The sequence below is a fragment of the Rhinolophus sinicus genome, chromosome 12, assembly GCF_057876585.1.
Source record: "Rhinolophus sinicus isolate RSI-liver-muscle chromosome 12, RSI-T2T, whole genome shotgun sequence".
Taxonomy (NCBI): domain Eukaryota; kingdom Metazoa; phylum Chordata; class Mammalia; order Chiroptera; family Rhinolophidae; genus Rhinolophus; species Rhinolophus sinicus.
Window position 1 is genome coordinate 12,222,801 of NC_142512.1, and position 25,892 is coordinate 12,248,692.

General features: G+C 46.4%; 1 protein-coding gene across 12 annotated transcripts in view; it reads left to right on the forward strand.

Moving 5' to 3' along the window:
- Positions 1-25,892, forward strand: part of GAS7 (growth arrest specific 7) — a 210,282-nt gene that overhangs the window by 127,237 nt on the left and 57,153 nt on the right. For all 12 annotated transcript variants that reach the window (XM_019755227.3, XM_019755228.3, XM_074320748.2 and 9 more), the window contains one exon: positions 23,505-23,585. In XM_019755227.3, coding sequence (XP_019610786.1) covers positions 23,505-23,585 — 81 coding nt within the window. The remainder of the gene's footprint in view (positions 1-23,504; positions 23,586-25,892) is intronic.

Genomic DNA, 25,892 nt, shown 5'->3' on the forward strand with positions numbered 1-25,892 from the left:
TTAAAAAAAAATAGCTGTGTAATAGTCCATCGCTAGTGTATGCTATCATTAGTTTAACTAGCCCCTCTTTATTAAGGGGATATTTAAGTCCCATTTTACATTAACAGACAGTGTCTGGCAGCGTTTTTTTTTTGAGGTCCTGGCTTTAGCATATGCTACTAGGTCAGGACTTTTTGTGGTCCTGGGATATAGCGATCCCAAGAGAATCTAGGCCAGGGTTCAGCAAACTTTTTATGTAAAGGGCCAGGTAGTAAACCATTTAGTCTTTGAGGTGCATATGGTCTCTGTCACAGCTACTCAACTCTACCACTGTCGTTTGAAAGCAGCCGTAGACAATACATAAACCAATGGGTGTAGCTGTGTTCCAATTAAACTTTATGTATGGACACTGAAATGTGATTTTCAAATAACTTCCGCATGTCATGCAATAGTCTTCTTCTTTTTTAAACTTTTATTTATTTTTAAGGGTATTTTTCCGGGACCCATCAGCTCCAAGTCAAGTAGTTGTTTCAATCTAGTTGTGGAGGGCGCAGCCCACAGTGGCCCATGTGGGGATTGAATCATCAACCCTGTTAAGAGCACCGCGCTCTAACCGACTGAGCTAACCAGCCACCCCGAAATAGTCTTCTTTTTCAACTATTTAAAAATGTAAACAATGATCTTAGTTCAGGAGTTCACGCGCTGTATGATAGGGTGGGCTGGGGTTGGCTTGCAGGCCATGCTGGCTGCCGACCCCTGCTCCAGTCGCTCTGTCATCTGCAGTATGACTGGCCCTATTTGCCCGTCCCCTCCTCTGATACACTGCTGATAATCCTGGTTCCTTGGTCTTGCATTGTAGAACACATGCCAATTTTATTCATTCACTGTTTAATTCCTTCTTTATCTGTTTGACTGAATCATTGATTCAACAAACACTTATGGGGCCTCAAATATAGTCTAGGCAGAGTATTGGATGCTGGGGTTATAATAATAAAGAAGCAGTCCCTGCCCTCAAAATGCTTCATCTTATAGTGGAAACCGATTCTGAGTGAGTATGTGCTTGATTACAATCCTGACCAGGGCTGTTAAGGAGAAGCCCAGGGTGTTTTGGGAGCATGTTCAAGTGAGACACTGGGAAGTCAGGGGAGGCTTCCTGGAGAAGGAGGTACCTTTCAGCTCACATGGGAAGGATGAAGGAGTTGCCAATGGGAAATGCTTTCTTGATAGCAAGGAGTTAATCATGTTTGCAAGGATCATGCAGCCCATGGCCATCATGTTAAGGATTTCCCTCCTTAGTCTATGGAAATAGGAAGCCTGGCTGTCTTCTCTGGAATCTTTTCTTAGACACGTTTTGTTTGGCTGCTGGGCTGCTTTCTAAATTTTTGAATATGACCGCCTCTCTTCAGGGAAGGACCTATCAGAATAGCCGCTGGCTCTTCTCACACCTGCATTTATCTGACCTCCTGAATCCTGGAGCCATCTGAGTTTGTCTCCTAACAGCGGGGCCCACTGTGTCCACCTTTCTCCCCAACTCTTACGGCTCTTCCGCCTGTGACTCCGGCCAGAGCCGTGCACCATTGCCCAGGAAGCCGATGCCAGCAGTACCCTGCTCTAAGCCGCCACGAGCCAGTCCTCTCTTCTGTCCACTTTTTTCCCAAATATATACTTCTAGTCTCCTTAATCCCTAATCATTTCTTTTGCAGCGTGCGCTCGGGCACAATAGGTGTTCTGTCCTCGTTTTTTATACCACATACAAATACAACTAGTTTACAGACCAATTTACATTTGTATTACCTTGCTCTGGCTAATCTGCTTATTTTCAAATCCATTTAGGATTTTATGGATAGGGATTGTCCCATTGCTCAGCTAGGCTGGGGATACAAAATCCAATGAAAGGCCATCTCCGCCTTCAAAGACCTCAGATCTAATGGAGTCAGAGACACATAGAGACTAATAAGCATTGCGGGTGTTTGTGTTGAATTCTGGGGGGCTCAAGGAAGGGAGGCATCAACTTTATGCAGGTATCAAACAAGTCTTTGAAGAGGCAGCCCTTGACTCAGGGATTCCATGCTGAGGTGTCTACATGAGCAAAAGAGAGGCAGCAAGGAAAGGCTGATGTATTTGGTAAGGAACAGAGAGGTGAGAGGGGGGTGAGGGGTCTGACCCATTAAAGACCCCCTGAGGCACTTTGAGGAGTTGGGACTTTGCCCTGTGGACAGTGGCAAGCTCTGGTAGGATGCTGAGCGGTGGCATGACATGATCAGAATATTGTGGCAAGATTACTTGTGCAGCAGAGTGAAAGGTTTAAAGACAGTAAGCATGGAGCCTGGCAGCCTAAATGAGAAGAGAAGTAATGAGGTCAACTCCACGTCTATAGCTGTGACTGGAGAAGAGGTAAATCTGTCACACAGGATGTGGCAGGTCAGGGAAAGAAGACCGCTTAGATTCCTCTGAGTTTTCTGCCTTGTGTGCCAGAGCCATGCAGTGAGAACAGGTGCACGAGGGAGGCACAGGTTTGGAAGAAAGAAGATGAATCCAGTATATGGTTCCTTGGGGGACGTTCAGGGAGAGATGGCTAGCATATGTTTGGATGGATGGGTCTGTGACTCAGGGGACATCTGGGCTAGGGATGGGAATCTGAGGCGCTGTGGGTGTGTGGCTTGGCAAGCAGAGGCAGAATGGATCTCACCTCTACATGCCCCCTCGGCCCGGACTGTTGTGCAGTGACCAACCTGCACAACCATGGGTGGTGACCCAGAATTTGCATTTTATCACCAGAGAAATGAAGTCAGAATGCAGGGGACCGCTCAGGGCAAGCCTCCAGGAGAGAGCGCTGCAGAACAACCTTTTAGGGAGGGGCGAAGGAGACTTTGAAAGAATTGTCAGAGATATGAGGAACCTAGGAGGAGGTAATGGAATAAAAGGCAAGGGAGAAAAGATTGTCAGGGAGGGGCAGTCAGAGACATACTGAAATATAGATCAGATTTATGTTAGGGGTGATAGGTTAAATCATTGGGGAAAACATAGATTATTTAATAAATAGTGTTGGGCCAAATGGCTAATAGGAAGTTTCAGTGGGTAAGTTAATGTAATAATGTTGTTCACAGACACTCAGTAAGGCCGGCAAACATGCTTTATGAGACTTTGGGAAGTCCCCATCTCCCCTTATCTCCCATGTTTATGGCTCTCCAGAGCGTTTTGCTATGCAGGGTGACCCTGAGCTCTGGCCCCAGGAACCTTAGGGGTTCTGTTATCAGGAAATTTCTTGTCCTCTACTATTTCAGAAAATCCTTCATTCCCACCAAAAGTTGACTCATCGAGCCAAAAATTGGGGCTGTATTTAGTTCTTGGATAGTAAGCTATTATCAATAGCCTGTCGTGCCCAGGGACCTACACTGGTATTAAGGGGGGGACCTCTTACTTGCACAACAGATAATTACATTTCAAGAGATCTAGCACAATGTCATTTGTTCCATTTATAATTGGAAGGCCAGATATGCACAGTTAATCATTAACAGTGATATGGTTATAGGTATTCAGGTCTTCTTTTTTGAGAGATGCTGACTTTTTAGGCATTTTTAGGATATATTTTACCATTTGGACATTGAAAGGGTATTTCAAGCCAGTAATGAAGGCCAAGAGTCGTTCTGTTTAATATATAAATCACTATTTTACCTGTTATGCATTAGTCTTGGTACACTTTAAATCCAATAGTTGCGTTTATTTTATCTATGTCTTTGATTTCTAAAGAAAGAAGATCATTTGCAGGGGAGGGGCAGGAAGGGGGGGTAATGCCATAGCTCTCTTTCTCTAGAAAGCAAAGCCTGAGGCAAGGATTAAGTATTAACACCTTATTTAGGAAGTGTAAGCTCAGTGCAGCGAGTGGGTGAGAAAGGGAAGGGAGACAGAGGAAGATGCCTCATGTGCTGGCTACTGTTGACAGTGAACTGCGGAAACCCAGTGAGTGGGTCCCTTAGCAGGTGTGTTCACTTCTCTGAAAGGCTTGCAAAGAGGAGCTGTATCTTTGAGTAGTCCATAAGAAAGCAGAGGTGTTTGATCTGCTCACCCCCCTCTCCTCTCCTATTTCCCATTGGTCAAGCTTCTCCCCTTGGAGAGCTATTTCCTCCACACTTCTGGGCTGTGTCATCTGACCCTCAGCATCCTTTCAGGAAGGTTGACTCCACCCCCACATAGTGATGCTTCATCCAAGGCCTTGGTGAGGGTCAATGGGGCATGAGTGAGGTAGCAACCGAAATAGGAAGAAACCGTTGATGGGAATGTGAGGAAGAGCGCAGTGCCTGTGTCCCAGTGCAGATTCCCATAGAATTTGTGTGCTGCACTTCTCCCTCCAAAGTCAGACCTTGATGACTTGATTGTTCATAGGGTTTCAGTGGCCAGTGACGTTTACTCATCCGAGGGGGGAACCTTCCAAATCGCTTAACACAGGAGTTGGCAGAGTACGTACAGCCCATGGGCCAAATTCAGCTTGTAGCCTATTTTTGCAAGTAAAATGGTTTTTTTTTTGGAACACACTCTGTTCTTTTCTTTACATAGGGTCTAATGTTGCTTTTGCGTGATAATGGCAGAGTTGCGTAGAGACCATGTGGCTCATAAAGCCAAAAATATTTACTATCTGGCTCTTGAAAGACAAAATTTGATGATCCCTGGACCAATACAACCATTCGTTTTACACGTGAGGAAACAGAGTCCCCCATGTGATAGACTTACTCAAAGTCACCTGGCCATTCATATGCCAGGATACTTGTGGGTCCCCAGTCTTTTAATCTTTAATTTTTTGCCTCAGTATTCAGGACTGTGGGCACGGGGGTGGGGTTGGGTTGGGGGTGGTGGTAACTTAATTGGCAGTAAGGACAGCCTAGTTAATGGATTAGTAGGAAAAAAAAATCTGAAATAACATTTATTTTTAAGGGAAACATAACGATTTTGTTAGCGCATCTGCTGAAACCCAGGAAAGCTGGGAATTGTTTTTAAGCTCTTTTGACAAACAATCCATATGTGTAAATGTTTTATTATGTTTGTGAGTGAAACTTGGAGGACAAAACCAGGATTTGAGCTGTTGGATTTATTTGCCAAATAGTTGGTTGTTTTCTTGATTTTGTGTTTTAATTTTTCTTTAAATGAGTAGATTCCCATTTAACTTTATTACACTAGGAGCTAATGTGAGTTCTGGATAAGTTTTCCAGTAGGACACTTTTAAAAGCATTCTTTGAGCTTTTCTTTTTTACAAATAATTGTATATTTGCCTAACTCTTGGGATAGAACAGCCCTGATAATTCCCTGTTAATAAAAGTTGCTCTGAGAAACTTCTATACCCCAAAACATAGATTTGTTTTCTCCTGTCCGTCTGTGTTGAACAAATGTGAGACTGAAAAGATGCTTTCATTCGGCACATTTGGTTGATTGAAAGTGTGTGTGTGTGTGTGTGTGTGTGTGTGTGTGTGTGTGTGTACATTTTGGCTTTATTTTTTTCTTTAACGGATTTTTAGTGAAAGGCTGTTAGACCTTAAAGCTTACTATATAATCTGCTTCTGTGTTTCTGTGTGGGTTCCTCCCCGCTCCACTCCCCCTCCCACCCCGCCCCAGAGAATCCACTTTAATTTGTAGTGTTAAGTTAGTACTTAAGTGCACAACACATCCCCCATTTCTCAGCAGTTTTTAAGACCGGTAATCTCTTGGAATTTTCGCAGATGCCAAGTGGGTTAGAGAGTCATTCACACTGCCAGTAAATTGAAGACTCATAAAAATCAAAAGACAAAGGAGACAAAAAGGATTTTGTTTGCTGTATTCTAGGAAGTTGAGTTACTTTGAAAAAGACTGCTTTTGGTAAACAATGTAAAAACTTGCTTCATTGGCTGTTGGATAGAGGCACTGATGAGCAGCAAATGGTTCAGATATGGAAGTGAAACAAAAAGAATGTGGAATGTGACCCAGCAGTTCTACTCCTTGGTATATATATACCCAAGAGAACTGAAAATATGTCCACCAAAAACCCTGTATACGAATATTTATCGCAGCATTCTTCATAATGGCCAGAAACAACCTAAATGTCCATCAACTGATGGACAAACGAAATGTGGTCTATCCATACAATGGGGTATTATTCAGCCATAAAAAGGAAGGAAGTACTAATGGACACGTGTTACAACATGGATGGACTTTGAAAACATCATACTGAGTGCAAGAAGCCAGGCAAAAAGCCACGTATTGTAGGATTCCATTGATAGGAAATGCCTAGAATGGGCAAATCCATAGACACAGAAAGTAGGTAAGTGGTTTGCAGGGACTGGGGAAGGGGTGAATGGGAGTGACTGCTAATAGATAGGGGATCTTTTTGAGGTAAAGAAAATGCTCTAAAATTAGATAGTGGTGACAGTTGCATGAGTGTGGAATGTACTAAAAACCATTGTATTGTATGCTTTTAGAGAATTTATGTTGTATGTATTATATCACAATAAAATAGTTAATAAAAACAAGCATGTTGGGGACTTTGGCAAGTTGGTTACTTTCTTGGTGTCATTCAGAAACAGTTCTGTAGATGCCTTGGTTGGGGATTCCTTCTGCCTGGTTCCCAAACTTTGGTGGGTATCAGGAGCATCTAAGGAGTTTGTTAAAAAATACGAATACCCGGGTCCCACCACTGACCTAGTGAGTCAGAATCTGCTGTTTAAAAAGAGTGAACATTTCTGCTTTGTATTTTTAAGTGTTTTCTAATAGTCACTACCTATTTATAACTTGGCAAGGAGACTTACTGTAGTAACAAGATTGATGAAGGCATAGTCAGTGGATCTAATATTAGGAAGTTGAGTCAATTTAAATCTGACTTTCTCTTATGGAAATACAATGAGAAAACACTTTTCTTCAAACAAGTAAATGTGCATTATAGTCCCATCGTTAAAGGTTATATAACCATAAGCTATTATGGTAAAGTAGAATCTCATGGAAGACAAACTATTTGATTTTACGGTGGCAAGATAGAGAAAGCGTATAAAATACCCAATGTTTGTATTTTTATGTTTGCTTTTATACGGCTAATGTTTATATTTTTAAGTGTTGTCAGGATAGCTGATTTGTGCATATAGTCGTCCCTCGATATCTGTGGGGGATTGGTCCCAGGACCCCTGCTGATCCCCAAATCCTCAGATGCTCAAGTCCCTTATATAAAATAGCATAGTATTTGCATATAAACTATGCACATTCTCCCATATACTTTAAATCACCTTGTTACGGAACTCAAGGGGTTTGCCACTTGGGGTGTTCTATCCAAGAGCGAGACGAGACGTGGCTGTCTCAGGTATTTTTATTTACTTGCAGCAAATATAGGAGAGGGGAATCACATCCAAAGCTCTGTCTTCAGGAAGGGAGGCTTAGCCATTGCTTATATACTCTAGTTGCTTAATTACATGTTGATTTCTTTTTGGCAGTTGGCTAAACTTATTCTGATTAACTGCATGTTGATTTCTTCTTTGCAGTTGGCTACTTACCAGGTTGAGTTGCATCAAACTTATCTGGTGAGAGCTGCGCCTGCAAAATACTGTGCTACATTTTAACAGTTAGCAAGAATTGCATTTAGTAAGAACCATGCAGACCTTGAGACCCTTGTCCTATCTAACAATCTCTAGATTACTTATAACACCTAATGTGATGTAAATGCTTTGTAAACAGTTGTTGTACTGTATTGTTTAGGGAATAATGACAAGAAAAAAAAAAGCCTGTACATGTTTAGTACAGAAGCACCCATCATAGACCTAACTACACAGTACACGTCAGCAACAATGTAACTTTAAAAATATGTCTTCAACCAACAGTTGATTGAATCCACAGATACAGAACCTGTGGATACCTACCAACTATAGTTTCTGGTCTTTATTCTTATATGTATAATAGGAGGTAACAGTAGGTCTCATGCTTTCAAAGCTTTTGAGTCAATAGCCCAGTTTTTTTTTTTTTTAATCTCAGCATTTCATGCAACTTTAAAAACACTTATGGACTCTAGTTTCAACTTTGTTTCTTGCTAAGTCTAAGTCAGAGAATTTGGGGCTTATACTGTTTTCATTTTCCTATTTTGCACAACACTCTGACATCTGGACAAAATGAACACCATCCTTACCTTCAAGCAACTGAGAATCTAGTGAAACAGTTCAGGCCTTAGAAATGAGGAGTTGTCAAGTTTCTTCTTTCACGTTTCTCTTCTCCAGAGATTTTTACTTTTGCTTTGGTTAGGAAGTGTGTGCCAGCGGATGGTCACTGTCCTCTCACCATTCATTCATCATACTGCACAGCCCAGTGGCCCACCCGATTCCAGTGGGGTCTGAATGTATTCAACGGCCAATTCCTATCAAGGGGTAGTCATTAGATCAACCACTATTCATTAATTAAAAGCCAAAAAATAGATGACTATGAGTTGTATACCCACAAGGAATGACATTTGCTTGGTTTGAGCTCTTTAAAAACAGTGATGGTCTATGATGACTAAATTTCGAGGGAAGTGGCATTATAGCACCTCTGTGTGCGATGGCAGGAGGTGTGCTAGTCACAGCGGAGTCAGGACCTCCAGGTCCTGGTGAGCTGTCCTGCAAAGACGCAGGTAGAGTACGGTAAATGTCACACACTAGATTGTCTTGAGGCCAGAGGCTGTCCACAGAGGTATTTAATTCCTTGTACACAGTGCTTGAAAATGTTCAATTAGCTGCCAACATTGAAAAATTGCGAGGTCTTTCATAAACATCCACTTCTTTTGAAAAGTCACAGGGTGTGGCCAAACTGGACCCACCTTCCTGCCCGAACACAGCTGGGTGGAGGGGAGAAGGTTGCCATTATCCCCATTTTTTGTTATATTCAGTCAGCTTCATGCATACATTTTATGTATCCAGTTGTTGTGGGTATTGAGTTTGCCCTGTGTTCAAACACAGCCTCGTGGATTTGCACCAAGCATTGCCGGGGAGAATTGGCATTAGACACAAAGTCTGGAAGATATAAATGCACTTGGAAATTGGAGATTATGAAAGGGGACGAGGCACGAGAATGAAAGATCTAGGGAGAAATGACTGACTGGTCAACAGTTATGAAGCATCAGTTTCAAGAGAAGGACCTTTAAATTCTCCCCACACTTTGCCTTAGTCCTGGAGCCTTGATGGGCAGGAAGCATTGCCTCTTGGAGCATATGTGTGTGTTGGGGAGTGGGCAATGGAAGCAGGAAATTGGGGTCCACAGGGAAGGGCGGTCTGGACAGATAGAACCAGTGTATCTGTTTAAAGGGTTAAGTCCTATGGAGTCAGTACAGACACAACCATGCAACATGGAAATTATCTGTAGGTTATATTCTGATGAGTGAGTGGGCAACGACCATGTGCATTGATTATCAAACAACAAGTGGTTGCTAAATGCTTTCTCTGTGCCCAGCTCTAATTATCCACATGGATGGCTTCATGCAGGGGTGGAGTGGGTGAACATAATGCAAATGGCTGCATGTTTGCAAAGGCTGAATGCTTCCTGAAGTGGAAAGGAGATTGTTCAATGGGACTTTCCTTGTGGTTGGAGTCACTTTTCTTTCCTGCCTGAATAGATTTCTGCCGGGAAACCAGGAATCTGTAGCACCAACATGCTCATCACCCCTCATTGTTTGGCAATGTGCCTCCATATGATGTAAAGCTGGCATGATTGCCCGAAGATCAGATCTTTATTATTGGGGGAAGATCTTGGAGTAGGGTAACAGCATTTTTGTTATTTCAGTCCACGTTGGATTCCAAAGTAGGCAGTGCCAAGAGGCGTGGGAGGAGAACAGGGTGAGATGTTAGTCATGCAAGACGCCTGTGTTTACTGTATGTCACTCCCTGGTTGCCGTGTGCTGGTCTGTGTGCAGGGCCACGGAGACCCTACTCTGAAGGGTCCTGGCGTCCTTGGACAGATCGTAAGATGGGCCTGTACACAGCAGGCCTCCCGGACATTGCTGTTGAGTGAAGCTCCTGCCCTCTTGCCAGCTGTGGGAACTGCCTGACTGCGTGCGCAGAGGGAGCCTCAGCCCAAGAGGAAATAGCTCCCGTACCGGGTGAGAGTGGGGGAATTATCAGGTGGTCTGGCACAGGGACGGACGGTGGGAAAAATATGCTGGAGGGGGTCCTGCCCCCCACCCCAGGCATTAACCCTTTAGTGGCCATTTCATGGTCCTAGTAGGGGCTGCTGGTGACGGGGCTCTTGGGGTAGGAGGTCGGAGCAAAGCAGTGTTGCAACCGGCACAGAAAATTTTCATCATTTTCACAAGCAGTCTGAGTGTTTTCATGTGCTCTGCCTGGATGCCCTCTGGGACCTGCAGTAGAGCTGGGGCTTAGCTGTCCTCTGGTCCCTGATGGTCAGTCTCCTTGCTGCCCTTCTGGGCCCTGCCGCCAACCAGACCCTCTGCTGCTGAATCCCCGGACGCCTCTGTCATTTATTCGTCTAGACATTCTTGCCCCAGATCTACTCCATGTGTTAACTCAACCCCCACCCCGGCATCCCAGTGTCCCCATATGCTTCCTGCTATGGGTTGAGCTGTGCCCCTCTGCCACCAAAGATGTTGAAGTCCTAACCCCATAGTACTTGTGAATGCGACCTTGGATGTAGGGTCTTTGCAGCTGATCAAATTAAGATGAGGTCATACGAGAGCATGATGTGCCCTAATCCAACACGTGGGGTCCTTACATAAAGCGGAATTTGGACAGAGAGACAGGCACAGAGGGATGAAGATATGAAGACAGGGAGAACCCCATCCATCAACCACGGAATGGCTAAGGCTACCAGAAACCAGGAGACAGGCCTGGAACAGATTCTCCCTCACATTCTTCAGAAGGAACCAACCCTGCTAACCTTGACCTCAGACTTGTAGCTTCCAGAACTGTGACATAATGCAGTTCTATTGTTTAAGCTATCTAGCTTGTGGTATTTGGGGGCAGCGCCAGGAAACCAGTATACTTCCCATGCCCCAGCATAACATGCCACTAGTGGTCTCTTTGGACACTGCTAAGCCAAGCAAGTGGTATTATGTTCTCCATGATGCCCTGGAGAAGCACAATCTGTCACTTACATCTCCCATGTAAGGCTCAGGTAGCACTAACAGCAGGAAAGGTGGCCTGCTTTCCTGTTGCATTGTCAGCCTATCAGTGAATGTGGGCATAAGCTCTGGCTTAAAATAGCTGCCTGGGTCCCAGAATTCTGGTGGTTCCGGAAGTCAGTGTAGAAAAGCTTTTAGACAGTGCCAAAAAGAGACACATAAAGCAATAGATTTCCAGATCCTTCTGATCCTTCTCTTGACTTCTCTTGAGTATCCCAGAGAGGGCGTGGCTGGAGATCATGGCCGTTGCTCTGCTCGTTTCTGGGTTAGTCAGTTCCTCCCTGCACCCCACCATCTGGAAGTCTCGACTCCCCCATCTCTAAAAGGAGGATTGGGCTGGTTTTGAAAGCCCTTTCAAGCTCTTTATTTTCCTCAAGGAACAGGCCTAGTGGCCGTGCAGACAGGGCCCAGCTCGCTGCTGCCACTTCTCTGTCCCTCATTCCTGCTGGCTGGGGTGCCCTCCACTCCCATTCAGGTGTGGGGGGAGGTTTTTGTTTGCAGTGATTCTTTCTGAGCATGGGATTAGGGAGGACTCTTATTTTCTCTTTTTCTCTTCGGTGTTTTCCAGTGTTTCTCCCTGGATCTGTATTAACTTTTACATGTAGGATAAAAATAATTTCTCTGAAATAGAGGAGAGGACGGGAGCTGAGCTCTAATGCCTTCTCTTGTTTCCCCTTCCCCAGCATAACATCTCCCATCCTCCTCTGCCCTTCTAAAGAAGTGGCCTGTGTTCTGAGGTTTCTTCCAGGGCTGAGCTGCACAGACGGGAGCCTGAAAGGGCCCTGGTCATTTTTATATGGTGTGAAGAGCGTCCACAAATGGCGGGCTATGTGATCTCTGCCAGGAAAGGAGGAGTGTGCCAGCTTGGGAGTCAAGGAGACCCCCCTAGCCTCTTTGCCACAGATAAAGTCTTCCCTTGCTTTTTGCTGCTGATAAATAAACATGGAGGACACTACAGAAAAGGGCACAGTCTTGGGGAACAAAGCAGAAAGGGCCGGGGAGCACTCAGTGCTTTGGGACACCACATCCCTACCTGCCCAGCTGGCTCACCTCGTGCACACCAAGAGTGAATTCTTATTACCAGGCATGCAAATACAAAATCTTCTTAGCTCGCGGGCTTTAGAGCAGGAGAAGAAACCCTCAAGAGGATTCCATGACACCCTAACTATTTGTGGTCCTGGTAGATCTCTTCTTTGCTCTTAGAACATCTGTCCTGTTAGGTTCAGTTTTCTTTTTCTGGATCTCTCAGGCCAACTTAAATAGTCGCTGCAGTTTTCAGGAGGAAATGGCATAAGCAGTGAGTGCTTTCAAGTCAGGAGGAATTTGTGAGTTGTTTTAATTGTTGTGCCTTAAAAAAAAAAAAAAAATTTTAATGGCCCTACCTCCAACACCTGGACTGTTGCAGAGACTTCTGCCCTTCCTCGTCTTCCTCTAGACCTGTGGTTCTCAAAGAGGGGTTCCCGGAGAGCAGCATCACCACCACCTGGAAACTTGTTAGAAATGCCCTCCCTAGACCTCCTGAATCAGAAACTCTGGGACTGGGGCCCTGGGATCTGCTTTCATCAGCCCTGCAGGTGATGCTGTAATGCTGTGAAGTTAGGGCAGCGCAACTCAATTTAAGCCCATCTTGAAGGCTGCCCCTGGGTGTAGCATTCCAGCATTTCCCTAAATGGATGGGACTTCCAGGCTTCCTTGCAGAGAGGTTATTTCAACCTACTCATGCCCTTTCCCGAGGAACCTTACTTACTTCATTCAACTCTAAAATGCTACCTCTTTTCTTCCCCATTTTGTGTGGTCTCGTCTATCTTGAATGCCATTTCTGGATGTTTGAGAATAGCTTATTTCACCCAGAATTTCTATGCATTTTGCTGTGTTGGTTCACGATAAGGATTCTCCTACATGCCTGAAGGCGCTGCTGGGGCCCTTTGTGGAGGGGGCTGCCTGGCCTTCCTCAGGAATCCAGCAGCTTGGACGTGGTTTTGTGGCTGCACCTCAGAGAGATGATTACTTATTTCTACTTCCCAAAATAACCATAGCTCTTTCTGACAGTTTCTTCCGTCTTGTGAAAAGCAACACTCTTAGTGATTTCGAGCATTATTTCTAAATGTAAAGTCACACCTTTTACTGGAAAGTCTTCTAACTATGGATCAGCAATGCAGAGCGATTGAAGTCCGTAAATGCCGAGTTTCTCAGGAAACAAATAGAAAGGTGATGAGTGAGTGGAAAATACCACTTCCTGGGAAGAGAAGCTTCTGAACAGTTGAGTGGTATGACTTTTCCATGCAGAGATTATGGACAACCTACTTGGGGCATGTGAAGAAGCCACAGTCAGCATGTTCACAGAAGTGTATGGCAGATGCGGATGTAATGGCCTCTGGGCTGGTGCTGGCCATTTGTAGGGCATTGTAGTTCCGTGGGTGACTGTGGGCAGGGGTTGTCTTGTTATGGGAATAGAGGCCCATTCAACTAGCTTATGAAAACGGACATTTTAGAGGGTATGGGGCATCTCATAGCAGCCCCGGCTTCGGGACTAGAAAATCAGGTGCTGAGTTGAGCGTCCTGTCTCTGGGACCTTGTGATGTCTAATGCCTCCCTTCTTTCTCTGGGTTTACGTCATATATTTGTTTTCTCTGCAGACTTGTCCTTTTTCTGTAGCAGCCATTTAGCAGAAAATGGTCACTGACAGTGGGAGGGAGATACTCTGCCCCCCTGACCCCCCCAAGACATGTTGTGTACGATACTCTCAGTGGCCCAGCAGGCACTCCCCTGTGATCGGGGTCTGCACAGGAAGTGCTCTGGGGTTTGGACAGTTCCTAGAGAAGAGCCTTTATCATGTATAGCAGGTGACTGTACTTGTTTAATGATGTTTTATAATTCTGAGTGTGATTTTTCTAAACTCTATTTTTCTAGAGAGTTTAGCCAATCTTTACCTTCTATGATTTCTGCCCTTTTTTTGGCGGGGGGAAGCAAACAGGACTTTATTGGGGAACAGTGTGTACTTCCAGGACTTTTTTCCAAGTCAAGTTGTTGTCCTTTCAATCTTAGTTGTGGAGGGTGCCGTTCAGCTTCAAGTTGTTGTCCTTTCAGTCTTAGTTGTGGAGGGCGCAGCTCAGCTCCAGGTCAAGTTGCCATTGTTAATTGCAAGGGGGCACAGCCCTCCATCCCTTGAGGGAGTCGAACTGGCAACCTTGTGGTTGAGAGGACGCGCTCCAACCAACTGAGCCATCTGGGAGCTCAGCGGCAGCTCAGCTCAAGGTGCCGTGTTCAGTCTTAGTTGCAGGGAGCAGAGCCCGCCATCCTTTGCGGGAGTTGAGGAATTGAACTGGCAACCTTGTGGTTGAGAGCGCACTGGCCCATGTGGGAATCGAACCATCAGCCTTCGGAGTTAGGAGCATGGAACTCTAACCACGTGAACCACCGGGCCAGCCCCGATTTCTGCCTTTTGAGGTTACGCTTTAAAAAGGCCTTTGCCAGCAAAAGAAGGTAATATTGCTTCTAACATTCATGGACCGTTTTTTTTTTTTATTTCCCCTCCCTTAATTTTAATTCAGATAGCATTTAATTTCGGAAAATATGTGAGAAATAGATCTATCTTTCTAACAGCACTTACTGACTGATCAGCTTTTCACCATCACCCTGAAAAGTGCCTCTTTATACTAAACCAGTCTGCCGGGGTTTGTTTCTTGGTTTTCTTTTTCTGTCGATTTTTCTCTTTATTCCTGCACCAGCACTGTACAGTTTTGTCTCTCTTTCATGGGAAGTTCTCATGTTCTTGGTAAACCATTGAAATGGGATGCACCATAAAAATAGAGTCTTTCTGCTTTGGTTTCATTTTTAAGAATTAACCAGCATCACATTCTTGTGTGGTCTTTAAATGCACCTGAGAGCCTTTGTACACTGGTCACGTGGCAGTGTGCTTTGGGAATGCTGTGCATGACACTCCCAGATGTACCTCATTCACTGCAACAGCTGCACAGAATGCTATCCTGCTAACACAGCATAATCAGTCCCTCATTGGTGGGCATTCATGGTGTTTCTCCAGAGTATTTTTTCCCTCTAACAAAAAATACTCCGAAACATGTCTTTATACTTATGTCATTGTACACCTAGAACTGTCGTTCGGTCAAGGGGAATGTGCATTGGGGATGTTAATAGCTATCTTCACACTGCCTTTCAGAGACATTCCCAGACTGCTTTTCAGCTTTGCAAACTAGGCATTATCAGTCTTGAAAGATGTTATATATCCAATGGGTAAAAAAACAGTGTCTTGGTGTCGTCTTAGTTTGTGCTTCTCCAATTTTGAGCGAGACTGAGCAGCTTTTATTTATTGGTCATTTGTAATCATTTTTCTTGTGAACCGCCCATGTGTGGTCTTCGCTCTTTTTAGATTGGGTTGCTTGCTTGATTTGTTATTCATGCTATGGGAAGCACACTTGTAATTCATGCTATGTGAGGGGTACCGGGTCTCTGCCTGCTCTCCCTGGCCCTTCTCTGTCTTTCCATCCATTTCTGTCTTTTTATCTACACCCACACACATTCACACACTCATTTTTCAAATCAGCCAGCCATTGGCCGTGCAATCAAACTGAGTTCTAACAGTTGCTTTGCGCCGAGTCTTCATTCATCATTGCTTACTAAGTGCCTGCTGTATTTGGTGCCCGGGAGACGGCATCGCCACCCCCTGGAAACTTGTTAGAAATGCCCTCCCTAGACCTCCTGAATCAGAAACTCTGGGACTGGGGCCCTGTGATCTGCTTTCATCAGCCCTGCAGGTGATGCTGTAGTGCTGTGAAGTTAGGGCAGCGCGACTCAATTTAAGCCCATCTTGAAGGCTGCCCCTGCGTGTAGCATTCGGAGCTGGGTTTAGAGCAGTGTGGAAGCCCCCACAGTAGGGGAATCTGGGTGAAGCCTCACCAGCAAGAATGTCTTCAGCCGAGCTATTCTTCCTTGTGTCACTAGATCATTCAGGAATTATATCCGTGCCCACAGGATCTTCAACCAGCTTGGAGGACTATGGCTCCAGAGTTGGGGGTGGGAGGTGGGTGCCTGTGTACCCCTGGCCCCGACCCTACCTGCGTGAGACACCCCCAGATCCCACAGCGTCTCAGCTCTTGGTGGAGGTCGTGTTTCCTGTGCCAACTGCAAAGACACCTGGATGGTCCCTGTGCCACTCATGGCACACTCGGTAGCTCCTGCTGCTCTTTCTGGAAGGACTTAGGGAAGAGCAACCTTATCTGACCTCTGGAGGAGTGACAGGCCGGACGGGAAGAGGCAATATTCACAAGTGACACATCTAGGGCACCAGATGTGCTGAGGGCATGTGGTAGCTTAGTTCAGGAAGCCTGCTCGGAGGCAGGTCCTGGCACAATAGCAGCCATTGGATCATGTCACTTCTCTGCTTAGAGCTCTGCAATGGCTGTGCCTACATGCAAAATAAAAGCCAGAGTCCTTACCATGATCTTTAAGACTCTATAGAGTTTTGATTCTCAAAGCTGGGTGTGCACCAGAACATCTGCAGGGCTGGTTGTTACAGATCACGGGGTCCACCCGTAGAGCTTCTGATTCAGGAATTGGGTAGGGCCGGGAACGTGTATGTCTAACAAGTTTCCATGTGAAGCTGAGGCTGCTGGCCTGGGGACTCCACTTTGGGAACCGCTGCCCTGGATAATTCAGTCTGGTCCCTGATACCTCTGACCTTTTCTGCTTCTGCCTATATCCTCTTCAGCCATGCCGCCCTCCTGGCTTCTGTTTGAAGATAAAAGACACGTGCCCACCTCACTGCCTTTGTGCTTGGAATTCTCTTCCCTCAGATACATGCATGGCTTGCTCCCCCCACTGCCGTCACACACGTTCTTATGAGTCCCTCGCACTTTCTGCCAGGACTGGGCTGTGTGACCAGCTGAATCTGGCAGTCATGGTGGAGTGTCCCTTCTGAGGCTAGGTTATATAATAAAAGACATGGCTTCTGCCCTCTCATCTCATTCCTTCTGGGGGAAGTTAGCTGCCACGGTGTGAGCGGCCGTGTGACAAGGAACTTTGGCTCCTGCCAGCATCCATGTGGATATACCATCTTAGAAGTAAGTGGCTTCTCCAGCCGAGTCAAACCCTCAGGTGATGCGATAGATAATATACTGACTGCGGCCTCATAGGGTGCCTGAGCCACAACCCCCCCGCTCAGCCGCTCCTAGATCCCGACTCACTCCGCCCACGTGATCAGAAATGCTTGTTGATATAAGCTGCTAAGTTTGGGGTCATTCGTGATGGCAGCAATAGATACTTAATAATAAACGTGCCTTTCTCAGTGAGGCCTTCCTTAGCCGCCTGACCAAAATTACACCCCTTTCTGACAATGCTTTTTATCCCCCTTCCCTGCTTTATTCTCTTTTGTGCATACCACTATCTAACCTGATATGTTTGACTTATTATTTATCTCCTGCCATGATTTCCTCCCACCAGTCCCATTAGAAAAACTTGAAATTTTCATCCATCAAAAATTTTCTATATTGATTTTCAAAAATAGAATAGCATGGTGACTACTACTACTGGAATGTAGGCTGAAGGAGGCAGAGGGAGTTTAACCTGTCAAAGTCCGTGCAGTATCCTCGGTGCCCAGGACAGTGCCAGACATAGACTAGGCCTTCAAATATAATAATAATTAATAAATAACAATATAAAAAATAATATATTAATACTATAATTAATAATTTAATGTATTAAATATCTATCATAGTTTAGATTCTATTTCTAGCATTAAAATAAATATTATGTTAAATTACTATAATAATGTTAATTTTGAAGGTGGTCCTCAAATCGAGAGTGGCATATAGGTTAAAACAGCACAGTTTGGCTGCAGAGCCCCAGCAGAGCTCAGAGGTGTGGCCGGCGCGTGCTGGTCTTTGCTATCAGACTGAGCTTCAGCTCTACTGTTTCTCACTGATGCTTCGGTTTCTCCCATCAAAAATTAGAAACGATAGCACCCATTTCATAGATATTTTGTGGCCACTGAAGGTGACACCCAATGTCGGGGGACTTGGGCTGGGCCAGGCCCAAATGGCTGTTCAGAGTAGTTCCTCTTCTGCTGAGAGTCCATGGTTAGAGGCCCAATTTCATTTAATTTTGAGAAGGGGTTTGGGATGTCCTCTAGCCAGAGACCCCTAACTGGAAGGTGACTGCAAAGCCAGGGGCTGAGGAAACACTGGTATGTAGGAGGGGACCAGAGCCTCTTCTGCTCAGTGTCCCAAGGGAGAGCTGAGAAGGACCCCCAGATGCTGATGGGCTCCCACGGCTCGCTGCAGCTTGCATTCTGATGGGGCCGGCCCCACTCCTGGCCTGGGGCATGGGGACTGCTGTGATTCTCCTGGGACTTGCCTTCCTGGTGGGGGTAAAGGACATGGCCAAGCAGAACAGGGCAGCCTGGTGGCAATCCAGCTTCCAGGGGAGGAAGGACAGTGGCGGAAGAAGGCGCAGCAGGGCTGCCTGCCATCTGTCTGCTTAGGGAAACCTGAGCAGAGTAGCAGACCCTGTTGGTGAGGAAAATAGCTGCCAAGAGAGAAGCCACATTTGGGGCCACCACCAGACAAGGAAAAGGAAGAGAGGCAAAGAGGAGACTTCAGGAATCTCAGATTCTAGCCAGGATAGGAAAGCCCAATTCCCCCTGGGCTGGTACCTGTGGTTATTTCACCTCATACCCACTGGGGCAGCAGAGAGCAACCACACAGCCAAGGAAATGGACCAATCAAGAGCAGCTGTCCACTGGTGGGTGGGGTCAGGGAGATCAGGGGAATATGTGGGGCGGAGACTTACTGGTGGGCAAATCACCATCACCAGTGGCCGACATCCAGGGGCTCCTTGTGGTTTTCGCACTGGAGGCCAATACCTCTAGTACACGCAGGGTTAGGTCTTAACAAGGGGGAAATGAAGTCTAGAAGTGACTTTAAAATTAGTAACTCCTGCCTCATTTACTGTTTTATTATTAGTATTCCCATTGTTGTTGTTATTACTAAATTGGTGCCAAAGTAATTGCAATTTAAAAGGTTAAAAATAATTGCAAAAACCACAATTGCTTTTGCACCAACCTAATATTAAGTTGGCACATCTGTGGTCTGAAACCCAGATTTACATCACTTTCCACCCTTAAAGTGTACTCTCTCTTTAAAAGATTTAGTTTGCCAGGCGCAGCCACTGTAATCCACTGATGGGGAAATAAAAATTTCTGACTTGTACCGTCACAGTTTGATCCATGATCAGTTCATGTGTGTGTGTTTGGCTTCCCTGGTTTCAGCAGAAGTCCGAATTAAGCTGGAATTGCCTTTAGGAAAAAAATGTGTTTCTCATGAATTGCGTTGGATGGGCAGAGGCTCTCTGGGAGCACAGCATTGTCACTTCTTCCACTCTGACCTCACTGCGCCCCCAGAGACTTTGGAACCTGCATGGCAGCGACTCTGTTAGGAATCTGCATGGTCACCTGGAATGATGTAGAACTCTAGGGATGGAACCCCAGAGAATGCAAAAGGACCTCAATCCAGAGTAACATGACCTCCAAGCTGTCACTTCAGATTTGCTTTCGCTCGGTCAAGGAACCTGGTGTACTATAAATAGATCAGCAAGTCTTTTATTGGAAAAGACCTGCCTGGAAATGGCTTCTTCCTCCCTCTGGGTGGTATGGTCATCTGGGTTGATTTTTCCTGCTGCTAGTGAGGTCAGTCAGCCAGAGCCCTGGTGGCTCTCTCCAGATGTCCGCCTGGCCTGCCTGGCTCCATTCCTGCTCCAGGCTCTCAGGGCTTTGTATTTTGGATTGGTCAGAGCTGGCCAAGACTGGGAGACAGGAGGAATGAATCCTTCAGGAAGCTGCATTGTCCCTGCTGGAGCCCTGGTGGAGGCTGTATAGAGAGATACAATACTTATGGGGAAAAGGGACTGCAGCTTCTGGGAGGCCTATGAGTGACACAGGCCCGCGAGTGTAGGGCAGTTTTAGAAGTCCAGTTCCCAGCAAACTGGGAACTGACAGAAAGAGCTGCTGGTTCTTCTTTTGAAATAAGGTCAGTGGTATTAGCCACCAAAGAGGTGGAAGCTACACCACAAAGGAGATGGTTCTCTGGGGGAACTTGACTACTTCTAGGAGAATGGAACTGTCTGTTTATCCCTAGAGAGTAGAAGGACGCGTCAGATGGGGATCTACATTGAGCCATCGGTGTCCATCCTTCTGTTTGCCTGTCTGTCCTCAAGCGAGGTGCTATGTTTGAAAGGGGGAGCCAACCACAGATTCTGCCCTCAAGATAAGATAGATGTCAAGATTAAAATCTGTGCTAAGAGGTGGGGCAAAGTGCTGATTCCCTGGAAGGAGCTGGATGGAATGTGTATGTTGTGGGACGGGGAGCAGGGATTCTTAGGCCAGGCTGTCAGACAAATCTGAGACAGATTTACGTGCAGGAGGTTCAGTAGGGGGTGTGGTCTTGGGAGCAGCCCCCCAGTGAAGGGAAGGAAGCAACATTGCAGTACAGTTACAAGAAAGGCCTTAGCCAGCCCAGTGGGCAACTCTCAGCTGGATGGCCCTTTGAAATTGTTCACCTTGAGGCAAGGGGATTGGTGGGTCTTTATCTCCCTTCTTCCCCCCCCATCTCTGTCTTGACCGCCATTTGGATATGCAGCACCTCCTACTCCCCTACCCCAGGCATAACCTTGGGCAACGCAGCTCCTTTGGCCAAGGGCAGTACTCCAAGGAGTCCGCGATGAGCCTCTCCAGCTGGGGGCATCTGGGTGATGTAGTACAGTGTCCCCTCTAGAGAGTTTGGGGTTTGACAGCAAAGGAAAAAAGCAATCTAGGAAGGCTGCATGGTGGAAGAGGCGTTTTAGTTGCGATTTGATGGACAAAATTCTGACATCCAAGCAAAGGCATGTTCCAAGACCAGCAAGTGGAGTTAACTAGATGTCAATAGGAAGTCAATCTGGACAGACTGGGGTGCCTTGCTAGGAGGTGGGGCGGGGGCTACAAAGTTTGGACTTTCTTCTGTGCACCATGTTGGAAATAAGCTAGCAAGGGTTTTTTGCTAGTGCGTGGCCTGCAGCGAGAGTGGGGCTCCAGGGGAGCAGTCCGCTAGCTGTGTGTGGACTGATTTTAAGTGGGAGAGACAGGAAGCAGGGAGACCACTTAGGAGTGAGATGGAGAAGAGGTGAGGAGGTGAGAGATGGGATGGAGGGGTGCCCCCAGGCCCCAGGAACTGATTGGATGTGGGTGGTGGGACGTGCGGAGGAGCTGGTGAAGTTGTGGAGGTTGTGCCCTAGGAGCACCAGGGGCCAGGTTAGAGAGGAGAAGCTGAGCTGGACCCTGTGCAAGTGGGGGTGACAGTGTGGCCTCCAAGTAGAGCCGATCCAGCAGGCAGAGGCCTCTGGAAATCAGCTGAGGCTGTGTGGCGTGTCTGCTTCCTGGGGGAGCCTATCTCACTTCTTATGAAGGCTGTTTTCTCATCTAAGTTCCACTATATTTACTCATCCAGCTTGGCTTATCTGTTTGTTTTATTTATCGCCGATAAAGGCACTTACTGTGTACTGATGTCATCCTAAACACTTTACACAGGTTAACCCATTTCAGGCTAACATAACTCTATTTAGGTACCATTTTTATCCTCATTTTAGAGTTAAAAGAAAGCCAAGATACAGGGTCAGCTACTTCCAAAGGTCAGCTTATGTGCAGCAGGCCTGGAATGCTTTCCACTGCACTTGGCCTCCGAGTAGGAGTGGTCTTCCTGGTAGATTCTCAGAGTCTTGGTGTCTGAGTGCCACCCGGCCACATCCCTCCTCCCTCGGGGAGGCCACTGGGCCTGCTCTTCTGCCCGTTCCTCATGAAAGACCCCACTGCTCTCGTTCCTGGTCAAATCCTCCCTGCCGCTTCCCTCATTTGCCCTCCGTTCTGTTTTCTGTCCCTTAAGACATGAAGGGATCATATTACTACCTAACTTCTAGAGCCACAAGCACCTTAAACCTTAACAGTGGGTCTTAAGGTTTTAAGACCATCAATCAAAGCTGGAGGGCAGGAGTGGTAGGGCATTAAACACCAGTTAGCCCAACCCCTTCCTTGTGGATGAAGACTGGAAGGATCAGAGAGGTAGAGTGACTTGCCCTGGGCTTCCCAGCAACTTAGAGGCAGAGGTGAAGCAAAAACCCAGTTCTCTTGTATTCTAATTGAGAGAAGCCATTGAAAGCGTTTTGCTTGTTTTTATTTTTAATATTTGAAACAACTGAATTTTCAGTAATATAATTTTTTGATTAATGTTACACTCATACATTCGACTAACATTAAAAATAACTTTATGCTAAGAGCTTGTATGTGTGCATTTGGCCTGAATACAGCGACTGCCTTGGGTGGATGTCATTATTGATCTCATTTACAGTGGAGGAAACTGAGGCACTGAGAGGACAATTAGCTTGGCCAAGGTTGCACTTTACACTGGTGGTAAGAGGCAGAGCTGGGATTCAAACCCAGGTCGTCTGCTTCTAGACTCATCGTTGTTAATAGACTCCAACCTCTGTACGCTCCAGTCTCTTTTCGTGATTTTAGAAAGCTACTCACAAAAGTCGATAATGTGAAAAGAATGTACAGTATGATTTTGTTTTGTTTTAAAGTTGTATATATGACTAGAAAACAAATCAACATGTAGATACCAAAGCGTTGGTAGTGCCAAGTTGTGGGATTATGGGTGATAGTTTTTTTCTTCTTTGTGCTTTTCTGTGTTATCCAGTTGTTTATAGTGAGAAAGTATTATTCTTTTCATCACTAGATAATTTTATGAGTAGTCTCTGCTCGCGGTGGTGAAATAGGTAAGGTAGTGTTTAGGAGGCAATGATACAGCTGTAGTACTAGGTTTATTTCTGGCTGGACTGCATGGCTGGGCATCAGAAGAGGTAGCCAGTCAGATGCAGCAATTATAATTCAAACAAGACACAGAACTGTAGAACCGGGAAGGACTTTGGAAGTCCTTTGGAGGTCCTTTGGAGCGACCATGTCTGTATGACCCCCGGGCCAGTGCCCCTTCCTCTGTGCTTTCAGGGATAGTGGTATTTGGGGAGAAATGCCCAGTTGTCAGCTAGGGTTCCAGGACTAGCGACAGAAGCGTTGCAGGGGGTGCATGAACTGGCAGCCTCAGGGGATAAGAGAGGGAGGGGGACTAGGGGAACGGTTCAGTGGCTCCCAACCAGGAGGCTACAGCTGTTCAAAGAAGGGTCCCTGGCAAAGAGAAGATCTGTCATCATGGGAGGTGGGAAGGGTGTGGGAGCAGAGCACAGGCTCCTGAGTCCTGGGGTTAGGGAGCAAGGTGACCGGCCATGACTATTGTTTTAAGCTCTGACCATCTAGTTCTGTCCTATGACCTTCTTTGGTTCTACCCTATGAAATTCTGAAAACGATTTTGTTTCTTTCTTTGACCAGAGACCACCTGGGAGCGTCCCAGCAGTTCTCCTGGGATTCCAGCCAGCCCAGGCCTTCTCAGGAGCGCTCTGCCTCCAACAGGTACTGTCCACTCACTACATTGGGGCTACTGGGAAGGGCTACGTTGCAAAGGCCAAGACTCTGGATCCTGGGTTCTGACACCTGGCTGGTGATCTTATGGACGAAACCCGGGGAGGGTTCTGGAGGGGTAGGAGGCCCCATTACCCTGCAGGATGGTATCTCCCTGGCAGCGCCTGCAGCAATCTGGTGGCTCCCGCTCACTCCCACCCTGGTGCTTAGAGAAAGGAGTTGGCTGGGTGAGGTGAGGCATCAGAGTTCTTACCTGTCTGCAGGGACCCAAATCAGGGGCAGAATGCCTCCACACTGTTCCCAAAGGCATCAAGGTGGAGAAGTGGAAGGGAGGCAGATTTTTCTAGGGCGACGTCCAAACAGAACATTCTGGAAAGAAAATAGGATTCCTTGTGAGGATATGTGTTCTCCATCTGCAAAGGTAATCAAGGGGAGGTGGTCAAGGTAGCTATTCCGGTAATAGGTGGGAGGTTTGTTACTCTTAGGAGACATTGGGTTCTGAGATCTCAGGACGGTGAGTTGTGAGTCACACCACTGGGAGAACAGCTTGTGACTTCTTGTGGTTTAGCCCTGTTTTAAATGCCACCTCCGAGAAGCCTTCCCTGACCACTCAATTTAGAGCCCCTTGCCCATGACTCTGCGTTCCAGCAGCGTGCTGTTTCATTGCCCTTGGGGAACGTCTCCCTGTTGGCTGTCGTTCTTCATGTTCAACTGCACGCTTCCTGAGGATAGGGGCTTGGTCTCTATTTTTCTCTTGTTGAATCTTCAGTCCCTAAACAGAGCGTGGCCTCACGGGTGAGTGAATTCATGAATGTCTCCACAGTCATATGGTGTGTAAACCCCATTTGCTGTTTTTCGACTTTAGTTGTCAACCTGGATGGTTGTGGTTACAGCTTGGAATTGAAATGTAAATAGCTTTGAAAATGTGCCGGTGCTGGTAGCTGGACAGAAGCGGGGAGGCACTTAGGAGGGGAGGGCAGAAGCAGCTTATCTGTAGGGGAGGGGAGCCGGGAACTTCCTTAACCTTCATGGAACACAACGTCATCAAAGGTTTAATAGGTGAACATCCCAGGTGAACAAAGGAAGAGCTAAAATAATAAAATAATAATAATGAAAAATAAAAAATAACTAGACTCTTAAACCCTGGATCAGGGAAAAGGGAGGGTGGACACTGGAGGAGTGGGCCAGGCCCCAGCTTTCATTAGCAGGAGTCTTTAGACATTTTCTACCACCGATTCGTTAAGAAATCAAAGCATGATCAAAGGACAGATTTAGGGATATGAAGATCGCCAGAACAGACAGAAGAACTCAAAACCGAATTGGTGGAAAAACCAACCTCTGGAGGATCCACTGAGGCATGGGAGAGGGGATGAGTGGGCCTTTCCTACTGAAAGTTCTTCTAGGCTTTTGACTTTTTTCAATTTCTATTTTGATTTTTTTACTTAAATTTTTACTTAAATTAAAGGAACTCCCTTGATGGGGAGGGAATTGGGGCATTTACTCTTGACTTCCTAGGGAGAGGTGAGTGCTACATTATTGGACCAAGTCCCCAGAAATGGACTCATTCAGCTTTCCTACATGTTGTATGACAGTAGGCAGTTCTGGGCTCACTGCCTTCTGTTTTGTTGTTGTTTTGTTTTTTTTTGTGTTTTTTTGTCATTGTTGTTGTATTTTTTGTTTGTTTTATAGAAATGCCAGTGTGAATAATGTGAGGTGTGGCCCTCTATCCCGGCTGATTCCAGGCCAGCCAGACACTAGAAAGTAATTCAGCTGTCTTTTCTGACTCAAGTGGTCCATGAACTAGGGCTGGACAGGGATAGAGGAAGGGGCTACGTGGGCACGTGGGGATGACGGGTATGAACGGCCATGGCCTGCTCTGCAGAGCTGGTCAGGGCGTTTACACTCTGAGTCAGCGGGGTCACCTCTCCAAAGCCTGCTGTCCCTGGCACCATCCCCAGGCAGTTTCTGTCCCTTCCACTGTTTGTGGGTGCCGTCCCCCAGAAGGAGGGCTGGGAGGATCTGGATCAGAGCCCCAGGCCCGATGCCTAGGCATGACAGATTCCTGACAAGCACAGGAAGAGGTCGCTCCGCCCAGCACTGAACTGGGTGCTAGGGCCTTAAGTGGGGGCAAGGAAGGTGGGGAGATGGTAGGGAGGGTCACATCCACGGATGAGAACTGGCAAGGTGGCCAAGGCGTTCGAATGTGTGGACACTGACTTTCCCTCCTCTGCCTCATGTCAGGGGCCTAGAGAACCTGTTTCCCAAGTCTGTGGGTACCTAGCCCCATCAGGTTCTCTG